Consider the following 23,007-nt stretch of genomic DNA (forward strand, 5'->3'; position numbering starts at 1 on the left):
CACCCCTGCAGCTCACCTTCACCTTTCAAAAGACAGGTTGGTCCTCATTTAAGGTTTTTCCCCTCTAGATCCAATGGAAGAAGACATTCTGCAGGTTGTGAAATACTGTACTGATCTAATTGAAGAAAAAGATTTGGAAAAACTGGACCTAGTTATAAAATACATGAAAAGGTAAATATCCAGTACTTTTATCAAAATGGAAAAATGGCATGTCACTGGCTGAGGGAGATGAGGTGCTAAGTTTTACACTTTGTCAGTGGTGTTAACTGCATTTACTGTCTAGGGTTAATGAAAAAGGGATGCCTTTTAATTTGAATCCCTGAGGTAGAAACTCCATTAACACTGACTGGGTACTAGTAAATAGGGTCAAAACAAGATTGTTCTCCTTGAAGTTTATATAGTTTAAAACATTAGTAAGTACTTGAGTGTTCTGTTTTGTTTTTTTTTTTGCTAAAATTACTTTAACATTTTCATGAAATGTTAAAACTCTTAAGCCCTGAATGTGCTAAACTGATCCTTGAAGAAGGAATCGGTCTTTTTCCTGATGTGTTTCTTCTCTCCCCACCTTCAGGTTGATGCAGCAGTCGGTAGAATCGGTTTGGAATATGGCATTTGACTTTATTCTCGACAATGTTCAGGTGGTTTTACAACAAACTTATGGAAGCACGTTAAAAATCACATAAATATCACCAGGGAGCCTGGCTCTCCCCTAGCTGTGCCATAAGTGCTTGTGAGGTATTTGCAAAGTGCATGATCGTACTGCTCTGAGTTTTTTATAAGTTTGAATTTCTTTTTAAGCAAGCGTTTTGTACATTTCTTTTCAATAAGTGCCAAATTTGTCAGTATTGCATGTAAATAACTGTGTTAATTCTTTTACTGTAGTATAGATTCTATTTACAAAATGTTTGTTTATAAAGTTTTATGGATTTTTACAGTGAAGTGTTTACAGTTGTTTAATAAAGAACTGTATGTATATTTTGTACAGGCTCCTTTTTGTGAATCCTTTAGGAAGCAAGCAAAGCCTGACCTGTTCATTATACTTAAAGGCTGAAAAATCTCCAGGCCAGACTGTTAAAGCCCATGCTAGCTTTGCACTTCCTGAGCGGTCCCAGACTGGGGTCCTGCTTGTTCCTAGCAAGGGTAAGCCTTCTGAGCCATCTTTTATCCTGTCCCCAAGCACGAACACAGGAGCATGTTAAGAATATCTTCTTTACTTCTTCCAAATGGAGGAGTTTACACACTTTGAATTAGCACATGCACACTGAAGATTGTTTTTCCTGGGAAAATGATGTCCCACAGAAGGGTTACAGGTGGTGTCCTTGCCTCTCCTGGCCCTTGAGCGACTGCAAGAATGATGAATGGTACAGATTTTCAAATTATTTTTCTATGCTCTGTTATGCTGTAACACTTGAAAAATAGAGTTTTTGTAATTCTATGCCAGTGGCTACTTGGGAACATTTTCTTCAAACATCCCACATTGACTTCAACACTGCTATACATAGGCAGTCAGATCTCACACCTGCGGAATTCTTACACTGGGGAAAGGTCCTCATGTGGACCCACTTCCACATTTTTCAAGAAAATCCAAACTAGTACAGTAAGATTACTAATATGAATAAAATCCTTAGGCTGCCTCTGTAATGAGTTAGTTAGTTAGAGAAAAGCACTACACTCCAGATAATTCCCTACTGATTCTCTCATCAGATGATGTATGCATGACAATTTTCTAGGCAAAAACAGATCAAGATTGGCATATGAAAAGTCCTAATGTTAAAATGTGTGTTAGTAGTACACCAGGTTTGAGAGTCACTAAAATAGTCCTTAAAAGAACAAGCTACACCCAGGATGAAGGCTTGGGGGAGAAGCTGCACTACCCATGGGAGCCTAGCAGGCTTACTGGTGAAGGTCTATTTCTTTATTGGTAGTTCAGAATTGTGCTGATCACAGTAGGCGCTACACAAGCAGTAAACAGCAGCCAGCTGTGCTTTACACCATGGTTCACACAAGCAGATGAAAGAAACAGAATGCTTAACTTTCTATTTTAAAAAAATTCCTAAGGGCATATGGCAGAAGAATGCTGGAAAAATCAATGTGGGAAGGATATGCATAAAGTATTTCTTACATCAAAAAAGTCCCAAGAATCACAAAATCTGCAGAAGCTTTTGGTTAGTCAAATACTGCAGTACTGATTTAATCAGTATAAAATTCAAAGAGCTTTAGATCAGTAATAAAAATCCCAGTTTTGGGGAAGGGCAGACTTTAAAATAGCAGCCAGTAGAGAAGGGTTAGGAAAGAGTGAGCAGGCACGTTGGAACTGTGGGGACATGTAATCGACCACTGTCAAACCAGTGTAAGTTTCTTGGTTTCTCATGGAAAACATTTTATACACCTATTTTTTTCCTTCCATACTCAAGTTCATCCGTGTCCAGATATAGCCATTCCATTTTTTTGTCTTGTTTTCTTGGTGATATTACAATGTAACAATGCACTTATTCCAATTCCTGCCCCATGTGGAAAAATTAGATGATTTCAAATACTTTCTTCAGCTCCACAATAAGCTGCCAGTCACTCTTCTGCATGTCATCTCGGAACCAGTCTTTGAGGGCGTCGATGGACTGCCGGCTGATCTGCAACGGCCGAGGCACAAACAGGGTAAACAAACGTAACAAGTGCCAAAGGAAAGCGCTGGCCCCAGACTGCCACCCCATGCTGCTCATCACAGGGAAGGCTGAGGCCCTGCCTGCCTGCCTGCCTGCCTGCCAGGGAGAGGAGAACCCCGGCACTGTGTCTGTTCGGTGAGTCAGGCAGAAGGCCTAAGGAGGCACTTTGCTCAATTAGGGAAAAATCCAGTCCTGTCAGATTCTTAAAAGTTCAGCCCCCAGAGCTAGTGAGAAAAGGTAACCAGAAAGCTGACCCTGCTTTCTTGGACAGGCCACTCTCACTGGGACACTTACCTTACTGACAAGAATGTCAGTCGCTTCAAAATGTCTTCCATACATTTTGGGAGATTCACCGGGGATAGGTTCTATTTTAACACAGACTTCTTGTCCTTTTTTTGCAACATCCACTTGTTTATGGTTTATTTCAATACTTGTTACTATTCCGATGTCTACAAACTGAAACAAAAACAGAAACCACAGTGTAAGCAGAGCAGCGCCAGCCACAGGTGCCACACTGGACAGCTGGAGAACTACTAGAGAGGGGGCCAAAGCTAGACCATCTTCTGGCACTTAGGGTCCCCAAGGGAGGACACCACCACACTCCCTCTGTCCTTCACAAGACGGTGGAAAGGACAAAAGATCATCCATGTGCTGTGGGCAACTTGAGTGCTCGGTCAGTCCACTCTAGTTTTCTGTTTCTACTCTACCTTTTCACATAACAGGCCCCATAAAGAGGGAATAGCGGGCACAAAAGTTTGGAATCAGGAATGAGCATGGAGTAGCTAGTCAGGTGAGCAAGGAATGTAGTCAGACAGAGGCAACCCGACTCAGGAGCACATCAGTGGGGGCCCTGTGGGCCATGCTTAGAATTTCCCATTTCATTCTGAGGGTATTAGTTGTGAGTGACTTGATCTCCTGATCTCGAGTTTAGGGGGAAACATTTTTAAACCCCATTCTGCTGTCTGCCTTGAGAAGAGATGCAGGTGAGTAAGTGAAAAACGGGGAGTTTGATTTGGCCAAGGCCATGCAGGAAATGACTGCAAATCACTGAAATGGGTATAGAAGCAACAAGTCACAGTGCTCAGGTAACTTCTAAGCACCATTTTCCACAGAAGGAACCAGGTGGGGAGCAGGAATGTACTAGATGAGGCTGGAGCATCTTGCTGCACCAGAAAGGGGAAAAACTCCAAGGACTACTACCCCAGCTTCGGTAGGACCACACTGACAAGACTACGTAATGTGGGTGCCGGAAATATTAGTAATGAATCATACCAAAGGTTTTCAAAAAGCTAACCAAATGCGTGAAATACTAAAAGGTTAGAGGAGGGAAGCATGGGGGGAAGAAAATGACAATTCTGCAAGCATTTATGTAATTGACTTGGGCAAGGATCGCTGATGGTTACTAAAACCACTGGGGAGAAAGGTGCTGGAGAAACGACATTCCCAGACCCTCCTAGTCCACAGGGAGTATTTCCACATTACAGGCGGGAACAGGCATCTCCCCTGTAACCCCATCAGCACCCCCGACAACCTGAGCAGTGCTGCTACATGGGGGCAGTGAGCACGCAGCTTCCCTTCCAGTAGTTCTAACGTGTGTCTGCTTGCAGGGAAACGAGTAGGCAGATACAAGTTGAGAAACAATTTGTGAAGCAACTGGTCTGGACTCTCGAAAAAGAATGGGGACCGCCCCTGACTGAGACTAAAGCACGTGATAACCAAATGCAGTGCACCTTTTGAAGAGGTCCTGGGCTAGGTCAGCAGGTGGAATTATTACACATTTGGGACAACTGGTGAAATGTGAGTGGGACTAAGTTACAGGTCATTACTAAATTATGGTGACTTTTCTCAGGTACGACACTCACTTGGAGGAAAGGAATATGGGTGTTTGTTATTCTAACCTTTAAACTTTTCCCTAGGCCTGAAACTTCACAATTTCCTTTAAAACAACAACAATTTGAAGTGCCCTACAACTTTAAGTGAAGCGCCACGCCATTATCAGGTGCTGCAGAGTCAGTCTGGACTAAGGACACTGACACTGAGGTATCAATTACAGAAGGTGATGAGCTCTACTTGAGTGGTGTTTCTGTCATCACTCTGACACGTGTCTTTAAAATACAACCAGAACTTACATTTTTGCTAGGGACACACATGGGTGTCCCTTGTTTCACCTGACCTGCTTCCACAGTCACTCCCATCACTATTGGGTCCCGAGAATTGAAAATATATTGAGGGAGGATTTTCATCTTGCAGGGAAATACTGCTATATGCCTAAAAGGGAAAAAAAAATTTCTAAGCTTACAAAATCAAACAAAAACCCAAATACAGGTTATTAACCTTATTACACGGGTTAGCCTTACTAACCCAGTAAGGCTTCTTAATGTTCTGCGGCCCTGGAGAGCAGCAGGAAGGGGAGGTGGATGCTGCCCCAGAAAGCATGGGCCCAGGGCTCCTGTCTGCTGCTCCATTCTCTCTGCACCCCCTTCCCTCCCTCCATACCATTCTGTAGCTTCCCAAGTCTTGCTGAAACAGCTGCATTTTGTGCCCTGACTACAAGGCTGAGCACCAGCCACCCTTACCAAATGGAGCTTAGAACCTTGAAGGGTCCTTCCATCAGGCATGTCATAGGGCATGTGCATAATCTATTTTGGGAGCCACATAAGCATCAAACAATATCCTTTCTCTATGCTGTTTCCAAACTAGTGGATCCAGAAAGCTACTACCTAAAGCAAGCCATGTCCCAGTTGAAATCTTAATACCTAGCAGTCAATCCTACTTTTAAATGTACCCCAGATTATACCGTCACTCTCCAGTCACTCTGCTCTGGGCCACTATTGTCTGGCTTGAGCCTCCTGACAAGACCTCACTGACTCCTGAAGTGTTTCCCATGGCCTCCCGAGATGGGCACTGCCAGCTGCTCTGACCTCTTCTGTCGCTGCCTCGGGTGCTGGCCTTCTGCCTGGACACTGCACACATTGACTCACCTCGCCCCCTTCAGAGCTCTACCTGGATGAGACCCACAGGGATGAGCTGCCCCCACAGCCCCTGAGTCACACTGCTGATCACAGCTCTGTTCCTCAGCCAGGCCCTTCCCTGTTCGCTTTTGCTACTCAGCACTTCTCCCCGCTTTGCATGCGTCCACTGCTCATCTCTGTGAGCCTGGGAGGAGGGGACCGAGTTGGGACTGTGGCCTTCCTCCATGCTCCTGTAGCTCTGCTGCCCACACTGGGTCCTCTGATGTCTGCAGGAGGGATGAGCTTTTCTCCCATGGAATGTCTCCCCTCACTTCATTTCCTAATGTTCCAGACCCTCATTTTGTTACTTCTATTCCATACAGTATATCCCAAATAAGAACTCCGGCAAGATAAAGTCCCCAAATAGAACTCTTCACCCCTATACTGAGGCCTAGGTCTGCCAAGATGAAAATTTAAAAAGAAACACGCTTTGTTCACACACTGATGGAATGTCTCAGGTGTGCAGCATTTGTGGTTTATAACACACCACTTCAGATGCAGCCTCTGGTAGATGAGTAAATGTCATGTTTCTGCTGTCTACACACCTTTCTGGCACAGTTAGCCCCCACTTTTTGAAAGTTTGCATTAGGCCAATTCACTTTAAAAAAGTTAGCACCTGTTTTTACTAACTGAAAGGAACTAGAAGAAGATTTTTGCTTTTAAGAAAATAGAGTGAAAACAATGTCCTGTGTTTGTTCTGCAGTGAGCCCATAGAGGCAGCGTCCACCCCAAGTAGCCAGAGGGGCCCCGCCGAGCTCCTTCCCCAGGAACTATACCAGCACCTCAGCATTGTCATAAAAGCTTTGAGCATGTGTGGGAGTACCTGTGCCTCATCTCTATTTTGTGCATCTGTTAGCAAGATGTGTCCTAAGGTGTCAGAAAAAGCCTGAAAGAGGTTATTTTTGTGTTGGAATACTAAAAAAATTTCTCACATAAATTAATGGTAACTGCTTCTTTGCTTTATACCACTTCGGCTTAACGGATGTTTTCATGGGAATGCTCTACTAGCAGAGCAGGGAAACCCATACTTGCTAATCCTCAATTAACTGACTTCATTACCAAGATCCAAAGTGTAAAACCAACTTACTTAAATTCTTCTTGTTTCTGTTTCTTGTAGTCTTGTCTATATTTTGTAAAGGCATCAAATAGATGATAAATAATTTCTGCACTAAAAATTCTAACTCCTAAACTATCAGCCATTTCTTGTGCATCCCGTTCAATTCTCACATCAAAGGCCAAAATTACTGCATACCTGAAAGGTTAAAACACATCACAGATCATTCAGTGAACAACAGGACAAGCTGAAGAAATTAAGTAGGTACTACGAAAGCCTTCACAGCAGAAGAGAAACTACTCACTGAGGATCATGTTCCAGCATCACTGAAGCCTTCATAACATCTTTTTTATGGACTGGCCCGATGTTGATTCCTGCATACTGTAAAAAGGGAGTTTCCAAGTTTAACTGCCTATGTCAGGAACCAGAAACAGCACCACAAACCGCGGCTGCCACTGACTTGGGAAGTTGGGCACCACTACTTACGGGCACTTCTGACGTTTTCAGGAATTCAAGCAGTGCTTCCAAAGACCCCAGTGTAGATGCCTGCACATAGACTCCCTTTTCTTCTAGTTTGATAGCATTTAGTGTCTGCTTTAATTCATGGATCAATTCATCCTTAAATAGAAATTAGATTTGGCAAGGTTGTAAATACATCACCAGCTGCCTAAAATTATACCATTTCTCTTTCTGAGTAACTATTCATCTGAAACTAGGACACTGAGGCATAGAAGAGCAAGATGCTGCAGGCCCTGTACTGGGATGGAGCAGGAGACTGGGGCCCACATCCAAACTGCACCCATTTCGTCTCTGTCTGAGACTGACGAATGGTGAAATATATTTAAGCTCAAGGCCAACTGGCACATAAAGTAGGGGACTGAGTAGAATGAAATTTTAAGTCAGAATCTTTTTAAAGTTAAAAGTACTACATAAACGTATTATGTTATCAAATACTCAAAAGCCCAAACAGTCTGCTTTATCTTAACTATGAAATGCCTTCATCTCAGCAGCCCTTTCCACTGCCACTGTGCCTCTGGAAATGAAGAGATTTGACCAGAAATAAATAAAACATCCATGTTCACCATTAAAGATGCACACGTCCAAGCCATACTTGGGGTTGGTCTGCTTTGCTCTCACTGGCCTTCTGGTGGCCGATTCCCTGATGCTGGTGGCCTGAGGCTGCCTAAATAATAATTGTGGTCCCCACACACCAGCCAGCCGTGTACTGCAAACAGCATCTCTTCTCTTTGAAAGGAGTAAATAAGCTGTGCCTCAAAGTTTGCTTTTGTCAAACTATTCTGGCCTCATGCAGGCCATCTGCTCTTACAAGTAGGCAGACAGGTTTCAAAATGACTGGGGATATCAAACGACTTCTAGCTTCTGATTAATTCTGTATTTTAGAATTATAGTGTATATAAATATTATTTATGCCAATCCATATGGTTGTACAAACAGTATTTTAAAAGCACAAATACTTGTTAAAAGGACAACCAGATATGGCTTCACAAAAACAACGATGCCCATTTTTATTCACCATTCCTAGCATGTGTCCTATTGACACAGCAGAACTCAAATTGCTCTGGAGGAAAAAATAATTAAAATAACTTACTTTAAGAACCGGGATCTCATCTTCTTTATAAGCTACCAGGAGGGGTAAACCAGCCAATGTTTTCTCGAGGTCTTTTCCAAGGATTTTTACCCCCTGAGCTGCTTCTACTTCTTTATGTTTTTCATACTGGTTCTATGGAGATCAAAACATTTATTACCACATTTATTTGAAATGTGGTTAGCAGAAGGACTTGATGTAAGAGAGAGTATTTTTCTGACTCTAGGGTAGAGAAGTTTTCTTAAACTAGACACAAAAAGCAATAACCACAAAAGACTGATAAATTCACATTAAAATTAAGTATTTCTGTTCCTCATGATACCACAGAAAAAGTAAAAGACAAGTCATAGAGCAGGAGAAGCTGCTGTAGCAAATACAAGCCATGAGACTAGTATCCTGACCACACACAACACCTACATACCCGTCCAAAGACAGACCACGCCAGGGACAGTGGGCATTTCACAGGGAGGGAATTTAAATGGCTAACACAGAAAATGATGACCACACACATTTCAATCAGGCACTTGCAAGCTGAGACAATAAAGAGCTTCATACCAACCACATGGGAAAAATCTAAATCTGACTGCATCAAAGAGCTGATGAAGAAGTGAAATAATGAAAACTCTAAAATTAAAATACTGCAATTAAAAGTATAACTTGTTACATTCCCTGTGGACAGCAGTGTGGCCTCATCTTATAAAGCTGGAGCTAAACTTCAGTAATGACTCCTCAATTCACTCCGACGTGAATACCCTGGAGAAACGTGCACAACTACACCAGGAGGTAATACAAGTGTTCACAGGCACAGGGTTTGAATTCAAACCCTTTGTCAGTGGGAACAAAAGGAGACAGCCTACATTTCCCATGAGCCAGAGGGCACAGACCCTGGTGTACTTGTGCAATGGCACACTCCACAACAGAAATGAGCACAGCCATATGCAGCAACAGGGATGATTAAAATTCTCTGTGACTTAAAGAAGCCAGACACAAAGGAACACACAGAGCATGGCTCCGTTCATATAAAATCCACGTATATTTTGTAGTGGTGCTCTCTCAGGTACTACACCAAAGAAAAAGTAAGGATATTAGCTACTACCACAAAATGGAAGCACAGTTAACTTTCAGGGAGCAAAGATCAGGAAGAGGCTTATAAAAGGCTTCTGGGGTATCAGCAATGTTCTGATTCTTGACCTGGTAGTCTGCTTCCTAAAAAAATTTGTTAAAATTCTGTGTACTTTTCTGTATGAATGTTGAATGTTTTATTTCACAATAAAAATGTTAGTAAAAAACTAGTTAGCAGTGCAGAACCAAAACAACATACTTTACTTTTTATGAAAAGCTTAGCTGGTAAAGAACTTTCAAACACCTTCACTCTGATAGATGGTCCCCTCCTATATGAAGACATCCCAAATAAAACAAGAAGTGAGGGTATCTGTAGTATATTAATCTCCAAGTACACAAATAACCTCAGCAGAACTTCTAAACATTGCCCAAGTCCCCATGTGCCAACACGCCCCACCTTGGCTTACCTTCACTCGTAATTCCTTCATAGGAGGAGGTAACAGGAGGCCTCGAATCTGAGTTACAATGGGCCCTTCCACTCCAGGAACAATAATTGTATCTCCTTCCTTCAAATGCCCATTGATCAATATCACATCTATAGTGGTGCCCATTCCTGGAAGAGCCTTAACCTAAAAGACATCATTGCAAGGGGGGTGAAATATACAAAAACACACCACACTGATTAAACTAAGGTAGTCAACATCCAGGAACTCACTGTTCGCCATTACCTCCATCACCTGTGCTCTCAGCTCTTCACAGTGTGCAAGTCTCTTGCTCAACATGGTCTGAGTTAACTCAACAAGAAGGTAGATCAGACTTCCCATGCCATCACCAGTATGTGCAGAGGTAGGTACCAAGGACACAAAAGTGCGGGGATCTTTGTTCTCATAGAACAAGGCTGCGTTCAAACCCTAGGACGTTAACAAGGACAATCATTGCCAAGGCCAACCTTGGAAGGAGGTACTCAGAACAGAAATGACTGACTAGAAGCTGGATGAGCCAATGGCTAATCATTCTGAAACTCCTCAAAAACACTCAGGAAAAGATCATGTACATCCTGTAGGTGCTAATAACTATATTACAGAAAAGTTGTTTCTTTCCAAGTCAAATAGGTCTTTAAAATTGAAACATTCAGACTACAAAGAAAGATCTTTGAAATATCAGCTTTCTGGTTTAAAAGGAGAAGGAGAAAAAAGAATGAAAATACTGTCATTAATAAGGGAACAGAACCAGTGTTAATGGAAATGCTGGCTTTGTTATAAAGATAATAAAGAAAAATCTATTCTATGATGTAGGCTTTTCATAAAGAAGGAGAAGCTTCTTACCTGCTGTGCAAATTCCACAATAATAGCCTTTGCTCGCTCCTCAAATTCATCTTTTGTATTCTTCTTCTGCTTCTTTAAAGTAGCAGCCACATCAGAGTCGGGGCTCTTTTTCCAATCATACAACCTATCGATCTGGAAACAGTTTTTAAACGTCTCTACAACATTCAGAACACTCACGAATTTAATCCAGAAGATTCCTGTACTGTGTTATATATATCCAAGAGAGTAAATTACTCAGATATTTTATTGTATTAAAAGTCCCATATAGCCTGCTTGACCCCATCCACTCTTAAATTAGACACTGCTGAGATAACATGTTGCCTATCAGCCTCCAACCAGTTCATGAGTGGCTGCCATGTGTTTACAAAAGATCCTCAAATTTTCCTAGGACCATTAACATACGTTGCTGGAATTCCAAAATGGTTTCGTTGCATAATAGAAAGGAACAAGGATTAATTACAGCAAGTACCTTCACCAGGAAACATATACATCAGAAAAATGGAAAAATAAAATAAAGTATTTCCTGTCTCAGAGAATAACCCAATTTTAGTTGTTTTATTGCTCAAATTAGGATTTAATATTTAGTTAATCAAATAATCTATGTTCCCTCATTTTTCAGAAGAGTGTTTAGATGGGTACACAGAAGAAAATTACTTAATAGGAAAAACAGTAACAGAAAGCATAATCTGTTGGCTCAGCCTAGGGTGGTGATATAAAGGAGCAGACCAGCCTGAATTCTCTACCAAGGAGAGAACTCAGAAGGTAGGGACAGACCCAGAAATGACAAAGGTGAAGTCGGTGAAGTCCTTAAATTTAAAATGGTTATTATAAATATAAGCAATGACTTTAAAAGAAAAACAAGACATTTGTAGAGCTAAAATATATATATAATCTGAAATTAAAAACTAACTAGGCAAGCTTAACAACATATTGCAAAAGAAGACTGAAGACACAGCGATAAAGACTATTTTATTAAAAAGCATATGGGGAAGAAAGAAGAAACCTTCAGTCACTTATGGGAGAATATTAAAAAAAGTAACTCAAGTTCTAGAAAAGTCCTAGAATTCTGTCAAATAGTTAAAGAATAGAGAAAATAGTATCTGAATGACCAAGAATTTTTAAAAACTCATGGAAGACTATAAATCCATAAATCTAATGAAGAACACCATTACATAATCTCATTGATAAAAGCAGCCACAGAAAAAAAGACCATTAGATATAGGGGAACAAAAGACTAAAGATAAAAGCCAGAAAGCAATGATGATGAAGGAAAAATATTGTTTTAAACCCAGAATTCTATGTCAAGTGAAAATATTCAGAAAATAACTTGATCTAAATAATAAAACACAGAAAGTCTTAGCAGCGCTTTTTAACAGTGTTAAGCATACCTCTAAATGCTCATTATCAGGAAGGAAAAACTATCTGAAAAATAAACAATCTAAGCTTCCACTTTAAGAAATTAGAAAAATTAGACCACTTGGAAATTAAAGTAGGAAGAAGGAAATGATAAAATTAACACTGGAAAGCAATAAAATATATAACAGACAGTAGAGAATATCAATGAACCCAAAGTTGGTTCTCTGAAAGACAAATTTCTATACTGACAAAAGAAAAGAAGAAAACCTAAACAACCTATACTTAAGAAATTCCATGCTAATGTGGTTTTACTGTAATTCCCCCAAACACTTAAAGATGAAATAATACCAATTTCTACACAAATTCCCATAGAAAAGAGGAAATAATTCTCAACTCATCTTACAAAGCCAACTTTACTCTGATACCAAAACCAGATATATGTCAACTATATTTCAATAAAAAAGTGCCCCCCCTCGAAAAAAACAAAATTACACAAAAGCTACACACCAAAATCACTGATGAATACACACAAAAATTTCAACAATTAACAAATCAAATGTGGCAATATGTGAAAAATAAAATAAATACATCATTACCAAGTGGGGTTTATTCATAATGCAAGGTTGATTTAACAAATAAATCAATAGGAATCAACAAATGGTGCTCCAACAACTGGACATCCACATGGGAAAAATTGTATCTGGACACAGACCTTACATTCTTCACAAAAATTAACTCAGGGTGGGTCACAGACCTGAGTGTAAAACACAAGACTCTCAAACTCCTAGAAGGTAATAGGAGAAAACCTAGATGACCTTGGCTGTGGTAATGATTTTTAGACACAACACGAAAGGCACCATCCATGAAAGAACTGATAAGCAGACTTCATTAAACAAACAAAACAAAAACAAAAACAAAAAAAAAACTTCAGTTCTGTGAAAGGGAGAGTCAAGAGAGTGAATCAACAAGCCACAAACTGGGAGACAATATTTATAAAAAACATCTGATAAAGGACTGGTATCAATACAAATAACTGTTAAAAACTCAACAATATGAAAACAACGAGTCCAATTTAAACAAGTGCCAAAGAGCTTGAAAGACACCTCACCTTAATAGGATTAAAGATGGTGGCGTGAGAGGAGAGACAGAGGCTTCCTCCTAAAACTGGATACAATTAGAAAATTTAATTGGTGCAACTAATCCTGAGAGAGCAACAGGAAAGAGTACGGGTCAGACTGCACACACCTGGAGAAAAGAGCACACTTCACCCAACCGGGTAACGTACAGGAGCTGTGGCTCTGTGGGACCCGAGCCCCTCCCCCACCCCAGCTCACCAGCAGGAAGAAGACAAATGGAGCAGGGAGGGGCTGCTGAATACCTAGCTCCGGAGATCTGCGCTGGGAGCACAAACCTACATTTCATGGTGCTTTCATGAAATTCGCATGACTACTGGGTTGGAAAGTTAATACAGGCAGAGTTCCTGGGGAGACTGGGATTCCGGCCGCTTGTGGAAAGCAGGGGTCCATATCCGGCTGCTCTGGGACAAAAACATACATGTGTGACCGGCCCACTGGCTCAGGCAGTGGAGACAGGCACAGCAGCCGGGAGGCAGGGAACAGCTCTTTCCTCCTGGCAGGCACCAGGCCCACTCCCCTGCAAGCCCCTACATTGCTTCAGGGGCTGAGCAGCTCCAGAATAGAGCTTCTAGACACTAGAGGGCGCCATATTCAAACATGAAACGCCAAAGGAACCTTATCCAGAGTAAAATTCTTAATACAACTCCCGAGAAAGATTTAAATGATATGGACCTTGTGAATCTTCCTGAAAGGGAGTTCAAAATAAAAATCATCAACATTCTAATGGAGGTACAGAAAGACATCCGAGAACTCAGGAATGAATTCAGGTCGGAGATCCAATCGCTGAAGAGCACGATGGAGGGTATTAAAAGCAGGCTGGATACGGTGGAGGAGACAATAAAGGAAATAGAAACTAGAGAAGTGTAATACAAAGAAGCTGAGGCACAGACAGAAAAAAGGATCTCTAAAAATGAAAGAATATTGAGAGAACTGTGTGACCAATCCAAGCAGAACAATATTCTCATTATAGGGATACCAGAAGAAGAAGAGAGAGAGAAAGGGATAGAAAGTGTCTTTGAGGAGGTAGCTGCTGAAAACTTCCCCAATCTGGGGAAGGAGATAGTCTCTCAGGCCATGGAGATCCACAGATCTCCCATCACAAGGGACCCAAGGAAGACAACACCAAGACACATAGTAATTAAAATGGGAAAAATCAAGGATAAAGACAGACTGTTAAAAGCAGCCAGAGGCAGAAATAAGATCACATACAAAAGAAAGCCCAGGAGGCTAACATCAGACTTCTCAGCAGAAACCTTACAGGCCAGAAGGGAGTGGCATGATGTATTTAATGCCATGAAGCAGAAGGGCCTGGAACCAAGATTACTTTATCCGGCAAGATTATCATTTAAATTTGAAGGAGGGATTAAACAATTTCCAGATAAGCAAAGATGAGAGAGTTTACCTCCCACAAACCATCTCTGCAGTCTATTTTGGAGGGACTCCTATAGATGGAAGTGTTCCTACAGTTGGATAGCTGTCTGTCACCAGAGGTAGTAAAACCACAGTAGGGGGGGTGGAGCAGCTGATTGTGAGACAAATGCAAAATTAAATTGACTATCCCCAAAGTCAATCAAGGGATAGACAAAAAGTACAGAATGTGATACCTAATATACAAAGAATGAAGGAGGAAGAAAAAGGTGGAGAAATAGAAAAGAACCTTTAGATTGTGTTTGTAACAGCATACTAAGTGAGTTAAGTTAGACTCTTAGATAGTAAGGAAAGTAACCTGGAACTTTTGGTAACCACAAATCTAAAGCCTGAAATGGCAATAAGTACATACCTGTCAATAATCACCCTAAATGTAAGTGGACTGAATGCACCAATCAAAAGACACAGAGTGATAGAATGGATTAAAAAACAAGACCCATCTATATGCTGCTTACAAGAGACTCACCTCAAACCCAAAGACATACACAGACTAAAAGTGAAGGGATGGAAAAAGATACTTCATGCAAACAATAGGTAGAAAAAAGCAGGTGTTGCAGTACTTGTATCAGAGAAAACAGACTTCAAAACAAAGAAAGTAACAAGAGATAAAGAAGGACATTACATAACTATAAAGGGCTCAGTCCAACAAGAGGATATAACCATTATAAATATATATGCACCTGACACAGGAGCACCAGCAAATGAGAAACAAATACTAACAGAACTAAAAGAGGAAATAGAATGCAATGCATTCATTTTAGGAGACTTCAACACACCATTCACTCCAAAGGACAGATCCACCAGACAGAAAACAAGTCAGGACACAGATGCACTGAACAACACACTAGAGCAGATGGACCTAATAGACATCTATAGAACTCTACACCCAAAAGCAACAGGATACACATTCTTCTCAAGTCCACATGGAACATTCTCCAGAATAGACCACATACTAGGCCACAAAAAGAGCCTCAGAAAATTCCAAAAGATTGAAATCCTACCAACCAATTTTTCAGACCACAAAGGTATAAAACTAGAAATAAATTGTACAAAGAAAGCAAAAAGGCTCACAAACACATGGAGGCTTAACAACACACTTCTAAATAGTCAATGGATCAACAACCAAATTAAAATGGAGATCCAGCAATATATGGAAATAAATGACAACAGCACAAAGCCCCAACTTCTGTGGGACGCAGCAAAATCAGTCTTAAGAGGAAAGTATATAGCAATCCAGGCATATTTAAAGAAGGAAGAACAAACCCAAATGAATAGTCTAATGTCACAATTATCAAAATTGGAAGAAGAACAAATGAGGCCTAAAGTCAGCAGAAGGAGGGACATAATAAAGATCAGAGAAGAAATAAACAAAATTGAGAAGAATAAAACAATAGAAAAAAATCAATGAAACCAAGAGCTGGTTCTTTGAGAAAATAAACAAAATAGATAAGTCTCTAGCCAGACTTATTAAGAGAAAAAGAGAATCAACACACATCAACAGAATCAGAAACGAGAAAGGAAACATCATGACGGACCCAACAGAAATACAAAGAATTATTGGAGACTACTATAAAAACCTATATGCTAAGAAGCTGGAAAACCTAGAAGAAATGGACAACTTCCTAGAAAAATACAACCTTCCAGGACTGACCAAGGAAGAAACACAAAATCTAAACAAACCAATTAATAGCAAAGAGATAGAAGCGGTAATCAAAAAACTATCCAAGAAAAAAACCCCCGGGGGCCAGATGGTTTACCTTGGAATTTTATCAGACATACAGAGAAGATATAATACCCATTCTCCTTAAAGTTCTCCAAAAAATAGAAGAGGAGGGAGTACTCCCAATCTCATTCTATGAAGCCAACATCATCCTAATACCAAAACCAGGCAAAGACCCCACCAAAAAAGAAAATTATGGACCAATATCCCTGATGAATGTAGATGCAAAAATACTCAATATAATATTAGCAAACCGAATTAAAAAATACATCAAAAGGATCATACACCACGACCAAGTGGGATTCATCCCTGGGATGCAAGGATGGTACAACATTCGAAAATCCATCAACATCATCCACCACATAAACAGAAAGAAAGACAAAAACCACATGATCATCTCCACAGAAGCTTAAAAAGCATTTGACAAAATTCAACATCCATTCATGATAAAAACTCTCAGCAAAATGGGTATAGAGGGCAAGTACCTCAACATAATAAAGGCCATATATATAAACCCACAGCCAACATCATACTGAATAGAAAAATCTCTTGAATATAATAAACATGAGCAACTTTTTCATGAACATATTTCCCTGGGCCAGGGAAACAAAAGCAAGAATGAACAAGTGGGACTATATCAAACTAAAAACTTCTGTACAGCAAAGGACACCATCAATAGAACAAAAAGACATCCTACAGTATGAGAGAATATGTTCATAAATGACAGATCTGATAAGGGGTTGACATCCAAAATATATAAAGAGCTCACATGCCTCAGCAAACAAGAAGCAAAAAAATGGGCAGAGGAGTTGAACAGACACTTCTACAAAAAAGAAATTCAGATGGCCAACAGGCACATGAAAAGATGCTCCACATCGCTACTCATCATAGAAATGTAAATTAAAACCACAATGAGATATCACCTCACTCCAGTAAGGATGGTCACCATCCAAAAGACAAACAACAAATGTTGGTGAGGATGTCGAGAAAGGGGAACCCTCCTACACTGATGGCAGGAATGTAAATTAGTTCAACCATTGTGGAAAACAGTATGGAGATTCCTCAAAAACCGAAATTCCCTTTGACCCAGGAATTCCACTTCTAGGAATTCCACCCCCAGTTTGAAAAAGACATATGCACCTCTATGTTTATCGCAGCACTATTTACAATAGCCAAGAAATGGAAGCAACCTAAGTGTCCATCAGTAGATGAATGGATGAAAAAATGTGGTATGTATACACAATAGAATATTATTTAGCCATAAGAAGAAAACAAATCCTACCATTTGCAACAACATGGATGGAGCTAGAGAGTATTATGCTCAGTGAAATAAACCAGACAGAGAAAGACAAGTACCAAATGATTTCATTCATCTGTGGAGTATAAGAACAAAGCAAAAACTGAAGGAACAAAACAGCAGCAGACTCACAGAACCCAAGAATGGACTAACAGTTACCAAAGGGAAAGGGACTGGGGAGGATGGGTGGGAAGGGAGTGATAAGGGGAATAAGGGGCGTTAAGATTAGCACACATAACCTAGCGGGGGACATAGGGAAGGCAGTATAGCACAGAGAAGACAAGTAGTGACTCTATAGCAACTTACTACGCTGATGGTCAGTGACTGTAATGCGGTATGTGGTAGGGACTTGAGAATGGGGTGAATCTAGTAACCACAATGTTGCTCATGTGATCGTATATTAATAATAACAAAATTTAAAAAAAAAAGACACCTCACCTATATAGATGGCAAATAAATACATGAAAAGATGTTTCACATCTCTTGTCACCAAGGAAATACAAATTAAAACAACAGTGAGACACCACCACACACAAACCTATTAGAATGACCAAAACCGCAAACACTTAACACCACCAAATGCTGGTGAGGATGTGGAACAACAAGAACCCTCATTCATTGCTGGTGGGAATGCAAAAATAGTACAGCCACTTTGGCAGTTTCTTATAAAACTAAACACTGTTACCTAAATAAGATGCACCATCATGTGCCTTGGTGTTTACTCTGAAGACGTGAAGCTTACATCCAAACAAAAACCTGCACATGGATGTTTCTATCAGCTTTATTCACCATTGTCAAAACTTGGAAGCAGCCAAGATGTCCTTCAGCAGATGAATGGACAAATAAACTGTGGTACACCAAGGCAATGGAATACTATTCAGTGGTAAAAAGAAATGATCTGTCAGCCATGAAAATACATGAAGGAAGCTTTATGCATTTACTAAGTCAAAGAAGCCAATCTGAAAAGGCTACATACTGTAGGACTCCAACTATATGACATTCTGGAAAAGGCACAACTGCAGACACAGTAAAAATATCAGTGGTTGCCTAGGGATTGGGAAAGAGGATGATGAAGTGGAGCATGGAGGATTTTCTGGGCAGTGAAATGATTCTGTGCGATTCTATAATGGTAGATACATGTCACACATCTATCCAAACGCACAGAATGTACAACACAGAGAGTGAATCCTAATGTAAACTTTGGGTGATGATGTGTCCATGAAGGTTCTGGTGGGGGATGTTGATAAAGGCAAAGCTGTGCATGAGCTGGGGCAAGAGTAAAGGGGAAATGTCTGTACCTTCCCATCAATTTTGCTGAAAATCTTAAACTGCTCTAAAAAATATGTCTTCATTAAAAGTTAGTAAAGCACCCCCCAAATATCAACAATAATTCATACTGTTACAAAATAAAGGAGAACAGCCACACAAGCATTTCAATACAAACAGAATAAGCATCTGACAAAACCAGAACCAATACCAATACATGACTTAAAAAAAAAGACCATTCTAAGCAACTTGGAAATAGAAGGAGTCTTTTTCAATTTAATAAAATATACTTACAAAAAAAACTACAGCTAGCATCATACTTAATGGTTAAAGACCAAGCACTTTCCCCCTAAGAATGGAAAGAAAGTAAGAATACCTCTCTCACCACTTCTATTTAACATTGTCCTAGAAGGTCCAGTGCAGTAAGGAAGAAAAAATTTACAAGGTATACAGATAAGTGAAAAAGTGTAACAGCTTTTATTTGCAGATAACATCATGTATATAAAAAAATTCCACATGATCTACAAAAGAAGGTATTAGGCCTGAATTTAACAAGGTTACAAGATAAAAAATGAATTTCTAAAATCAACTATATTTCTATGTAAAAGCAACAAACATTTAAAAAATGCTATTTTCTAAATTCTCAATTTTTTAAATGTTATTTACAACAGCATCAAAACCATGAAATACTATGGATAAATTTAGAAAAATATGTCTAACACATGGAAGATGAAACTATAACATACTGCCAAAAGAAAGTAAAGAACACCTAAAGGTATATAGAGAGCTATCATGTTCACTGGTCAGAAGCTCAACTTTGTTAAAATGCCAATTCTTCCAGAATTTATTTACAGATTAAATACAATCCCAGTCAAAATCCCAGAGGCTTTTTGTAGAAAAGAAGAAGTTGATTCTAAATTTAATAATGGAAATTCAAGGGCCCTAAAATAATCAAAATAACTTTGAGAAAAAAATTTGAAGAAATTACCACTACCTGTCTTCAAAACACTACTATGAAACTACAATAATCAAGACAGGGCAGTAGTGGTAACAAGGACAGACGTACAGGTCAGTGGAAGACAAGATAAACACTGAGAACAGACATATAAATATACCTGGTCAATTAAATTTCAACAAAGATGCAAAAGTAATTCAATGGGAAAATAAAATATTTCCAATAAAGGATTCTGAACTGGATATTCATACAGAAAAAAGGGAACCTTGATCCTTCCCTTACACCATGCACAAAACTTAACTGAAAACATAACAGATCTACATGTTAAATTTCTAGAAACACTGGAGAGAAAATTTTCATAAACTTGCGGTGGGAAAAGATTACTTACGTAGAACACAAGAAACACAAATTATAAAAAATCTCTCATAAATTGGATTTTACCAAAATGAGAAGTTTTTGCTCCTCAAAGTGCATCATTAAAATTTTTGGAAAACCCAAGTCCTCGACTACAAGAATATATCTGCAGTATACAAAACTGACGAAGAACTCATATATAACCATATAAGAACTGATTAATAGTAAGGCAATCTAATAAGAACCGAGGAAAAGATTTTAAATAGATACTTCAGAGAGAGATGGCAAGTAAGTATATGACAAGATGCTTGATGCCATTAGTCGTCATGGAAATGCAAATTAAACTACAAAAATTAAGCACTACACACTTATCAGAACAGCTTATAGGTATGGCACATGTTGGCAAGAATGTGCAGAACTGGAATCTTACACACTGCTGGTCAAAATGTAAAATGGTACAATCTCTTTGGGAAAATGTGTGATTTTTCTCATAAAGTTGAACATACACAGATCATATGCCCCAGCAATTCTATTCAAAGTAAATGAAAATAAATGTCTACACAAAGAATGGGTACAAAGTTCACACTGCTTCAGTAATTAATTTAAAATTGGAATCAACCCAAATGTCCTTCAATAGGTAAATGAATAAAGTGTGGGCGAATTCAGATAATGAAATGTTACTCAGCAATAAAAACATGACATATACAACAAATGGACACTGTAATCACATTAGTGAAAAATGCCACACTCAAAAAGATTACACACTGTATAATTCCATTAATATGAAATTATAAACCAGCCAAAACAAGTCAACAATGACAGAAACATCAGTGTTTGGACGGGAAAAGGGGCAGACTAACTGTAAGAGAACATGAGGGAATATTCCAAGAATATGGAGATGATGGCCTATACTCTGAATGGTGGCAGTTATATCTGTGTACAAATGTGTTAAAATACTCTGAATTAAGCATGAGTACATTTTCTAAAGTGAAAGTTATACTATAATACATTTTTTTTAGTTATAAAAAATCAAGTATGCTTTCACAGTTTAGTTTTTCAGGAGAGCTTACCTTATTGAGTGCGACAATGAAGGGACATTTTTTAGATTTCAGAAGGTTGATAGATTCAATTGTCTGAGGCTCCAAACCATGCATAATATCAACAACTAAAATGGCAATATCACAAAGAGAGCTTCCTCTGTTTCTCAGATTACTGTTTAAAAGAGGAAAAAGATACACAAATAGAAATCTTAAAATTAATAATTTTACTTAAAGAAACTTAAAATATTAACTTGTTTGTAAAACCTGAACAAAAAGAACAAAATTAAGTACATGCATTAAATTCAAGTGCCATTAGCCCTTAACTTGCCAAATGCTTATCTGACAGTGAGTTGACATCAGTTGGGAATGAATTAGTTCCAGAAGTTACTGCAACATTCCTACCAATCTTAGTGACCAAGTTTTCTGTGCTAAGGAATATGGCCAAGAGGCAACAGATAAAATCCACTTCTACTGGGTTTCGCAGGAGATGGACCAGGTATGTTAGGATTTGCTCTAAGTAGAAAAGACTTCTACATTAAAAAACAAGTATACATATAAACTACTACTGAATCAGTAAGGCACACTTGAGGATTGGTAATTACAAGGGACCACGATCTCAAAATACTACCCACAGATTACAGTTGACCTTTGAACAACATGAGTTTGAACTGAAGAGATCCACTTTACACGTGGATGTTTTTCAATAGATATACTGGAAAATTTTTTGGAGATTTGTGGCAATTTGGAAAAACTCACAAACTACATAGCCTAGAAATATTAAAACAATTAAGAAAAAAGTATATAGCATGAATGCATAAATTATATGTAGATACTAGTCTTTTATCATTTACTACCATGAAATATAAACAAATTATAAAAAGTTGGTATTTATCAATACTTAATCACACAAAAAGATATACATGGCACCAATTGCAATGAAGAGAAATGTTAAGAAAAAGTACAGATGCAGTATTAAATCACAATTGCCTAAATTAACTAGAGTACAAGCTGTACTACTATAATGATTTCACAGCCACTTCCTGCTGCTACTGCAGTGAGTTCAAACATTGAGTGTCCACTAGAAACAGAAACACCGTGTTATGCTAATCACCTTTGCATGAGCAGTTTGCCTTTCCAGTAGATTACACATTGCAGTAAAAAATGAACTCGCACAGTTACTGTGTACTTTTCATCTTGTTTACCACGATACTGTAAACCTTGACTAACACCATAGGACTCATACAAAGTGCCACTGGCTGCTGGAAATGCTCCCAAGGAGAGATAAGCCATGACATTACAAGAAGCTGAACTGCTTGATATGCAGTCCAGGTTGCACAGACTTGATCTGTAGCTGTGGCTACCTGCCACTTGAAGATAAATGAGTCCAGCGTGAGAACCAATGCATGGCAAGAAAAGGAAATTGGTGAAGCCATCACCGAAGCTACACCAGTAGGCGTGAAAACCATGCAGTTTTTTTGGAATGTTTTTTCATCTTGTGTTGAAAATGCAGCTTTTATGTGGGTGCAGCATTGCTATAAGAAAGACACACCAATTGACTCACAGGATTTGAGAAAAGGTGGTCATTATATGACAACTTAAAGCAAAACGAAGGTGAAGGATCTAAAAGCTGGTGAATTTAATGTCTGCAAAGGATGGCTGGTAATTTCACAAAGAGGTTTGGCTTAAAAAATGTCAAGATAACTGGACAAGCAGTTCTGCCCACCAAGAAGCAACAGA

General features: G+C 39.2%; 2 protein-coding genes across 8 annotated transcripts in view; one reads left to right on the top strand and one right to left on the bottom strand.

Annotated features, from left to right (window-relative positions):
• REV1 (REV1 DNA directed polymerase) overlaps window positions 1-973 on the top strand; it is a 112,228-nt gene extending 111,255 nt beyond the window's left edge. For all 7 annotated transcript variants that reach the window (XM_036880056.2, XM_036880053.2, XM_036880057.2 and 4 more), the window contains 2 exons: window positions 69-171; window positions 572-973. In XM_036880056.2, coding sequence (XP_036735951.2) covers window positions 69-171; window positions 572-683 — 215 coding nt within the window. In that variant the 3' untranslated portion in view covers window positions 684-973. The remainder of the gene's footprint in view (window positions 1-68; window positions 172-571) is intronic.
• A 218-nt stretch (window positions 974-1,191) lies between these two features.
• The window catches only part of EIF5B (eukaryotic translation initiation factor 5B), an 82,060-nt gene continuing 60,244 nt past the window's right edge, over window positions 1,192-23,007 (bottom strand). Inside the window, exons 14-24 of the mRNA XM_036880061.2 lie at window positions 21,301-21,442; window positions 10,719-10,850; window positions 10,122-10,304; window positions 9,861-10,022; window positions 8,335-8,466; window positions 7,212-7,343; window positions 7,030-7,106; window positions 6,759-6,923; window positions 4,790-4,928; window positions 2,955-3,116; window positions 1,192-2,627 (exon numbers count right to left, since the gene is read on the bottom strand). Of these exons, the coding sequence (XP_036735956.2) occupies window positions 2,520-2,627; window positions 2,955-3,116; window positions 4,790-4,928; window positions 6,759-6,923; window positions 7,030-7,106; window positions 7,212-7,343; window positions 8,335-8,466; window positions 9,861-10,022; window positions 10,122-10,304; window positions 10,719-10,850; window positions 21,301-21,442 (1,534 nt within the window). The 3' untranslated portion in view covers window positions 1,192-2,519. The remainder of the gene's footprint in view (window positions 2,628-2,954; window positions 3,117-4,789; window positions 4,929-6,758; window positions 6,924-7,029; window positions 7,107-7,211; window positions 7,344-8,334; window positions 8,467-9,860; window positions 10,023-10,121; window positions 10,305-10,718; window positions 10,851-21,300; window positions 21,443-23,007) is intronic.

This window comes from Manis pentadactyla, chromosome 2 (genome assembly GCF_030020395.1).
Source record: "Manis pentadactyla isolate mManPen7 chromosome 2, mManPen7.hap1, whole genome shotgun sequence".
Taxonomy (NCBI): Eukaryota; Metazoa; Chordata; class Mammalia; order Pholidota; family Manidae; genus Manis; species Manis pentadactyla.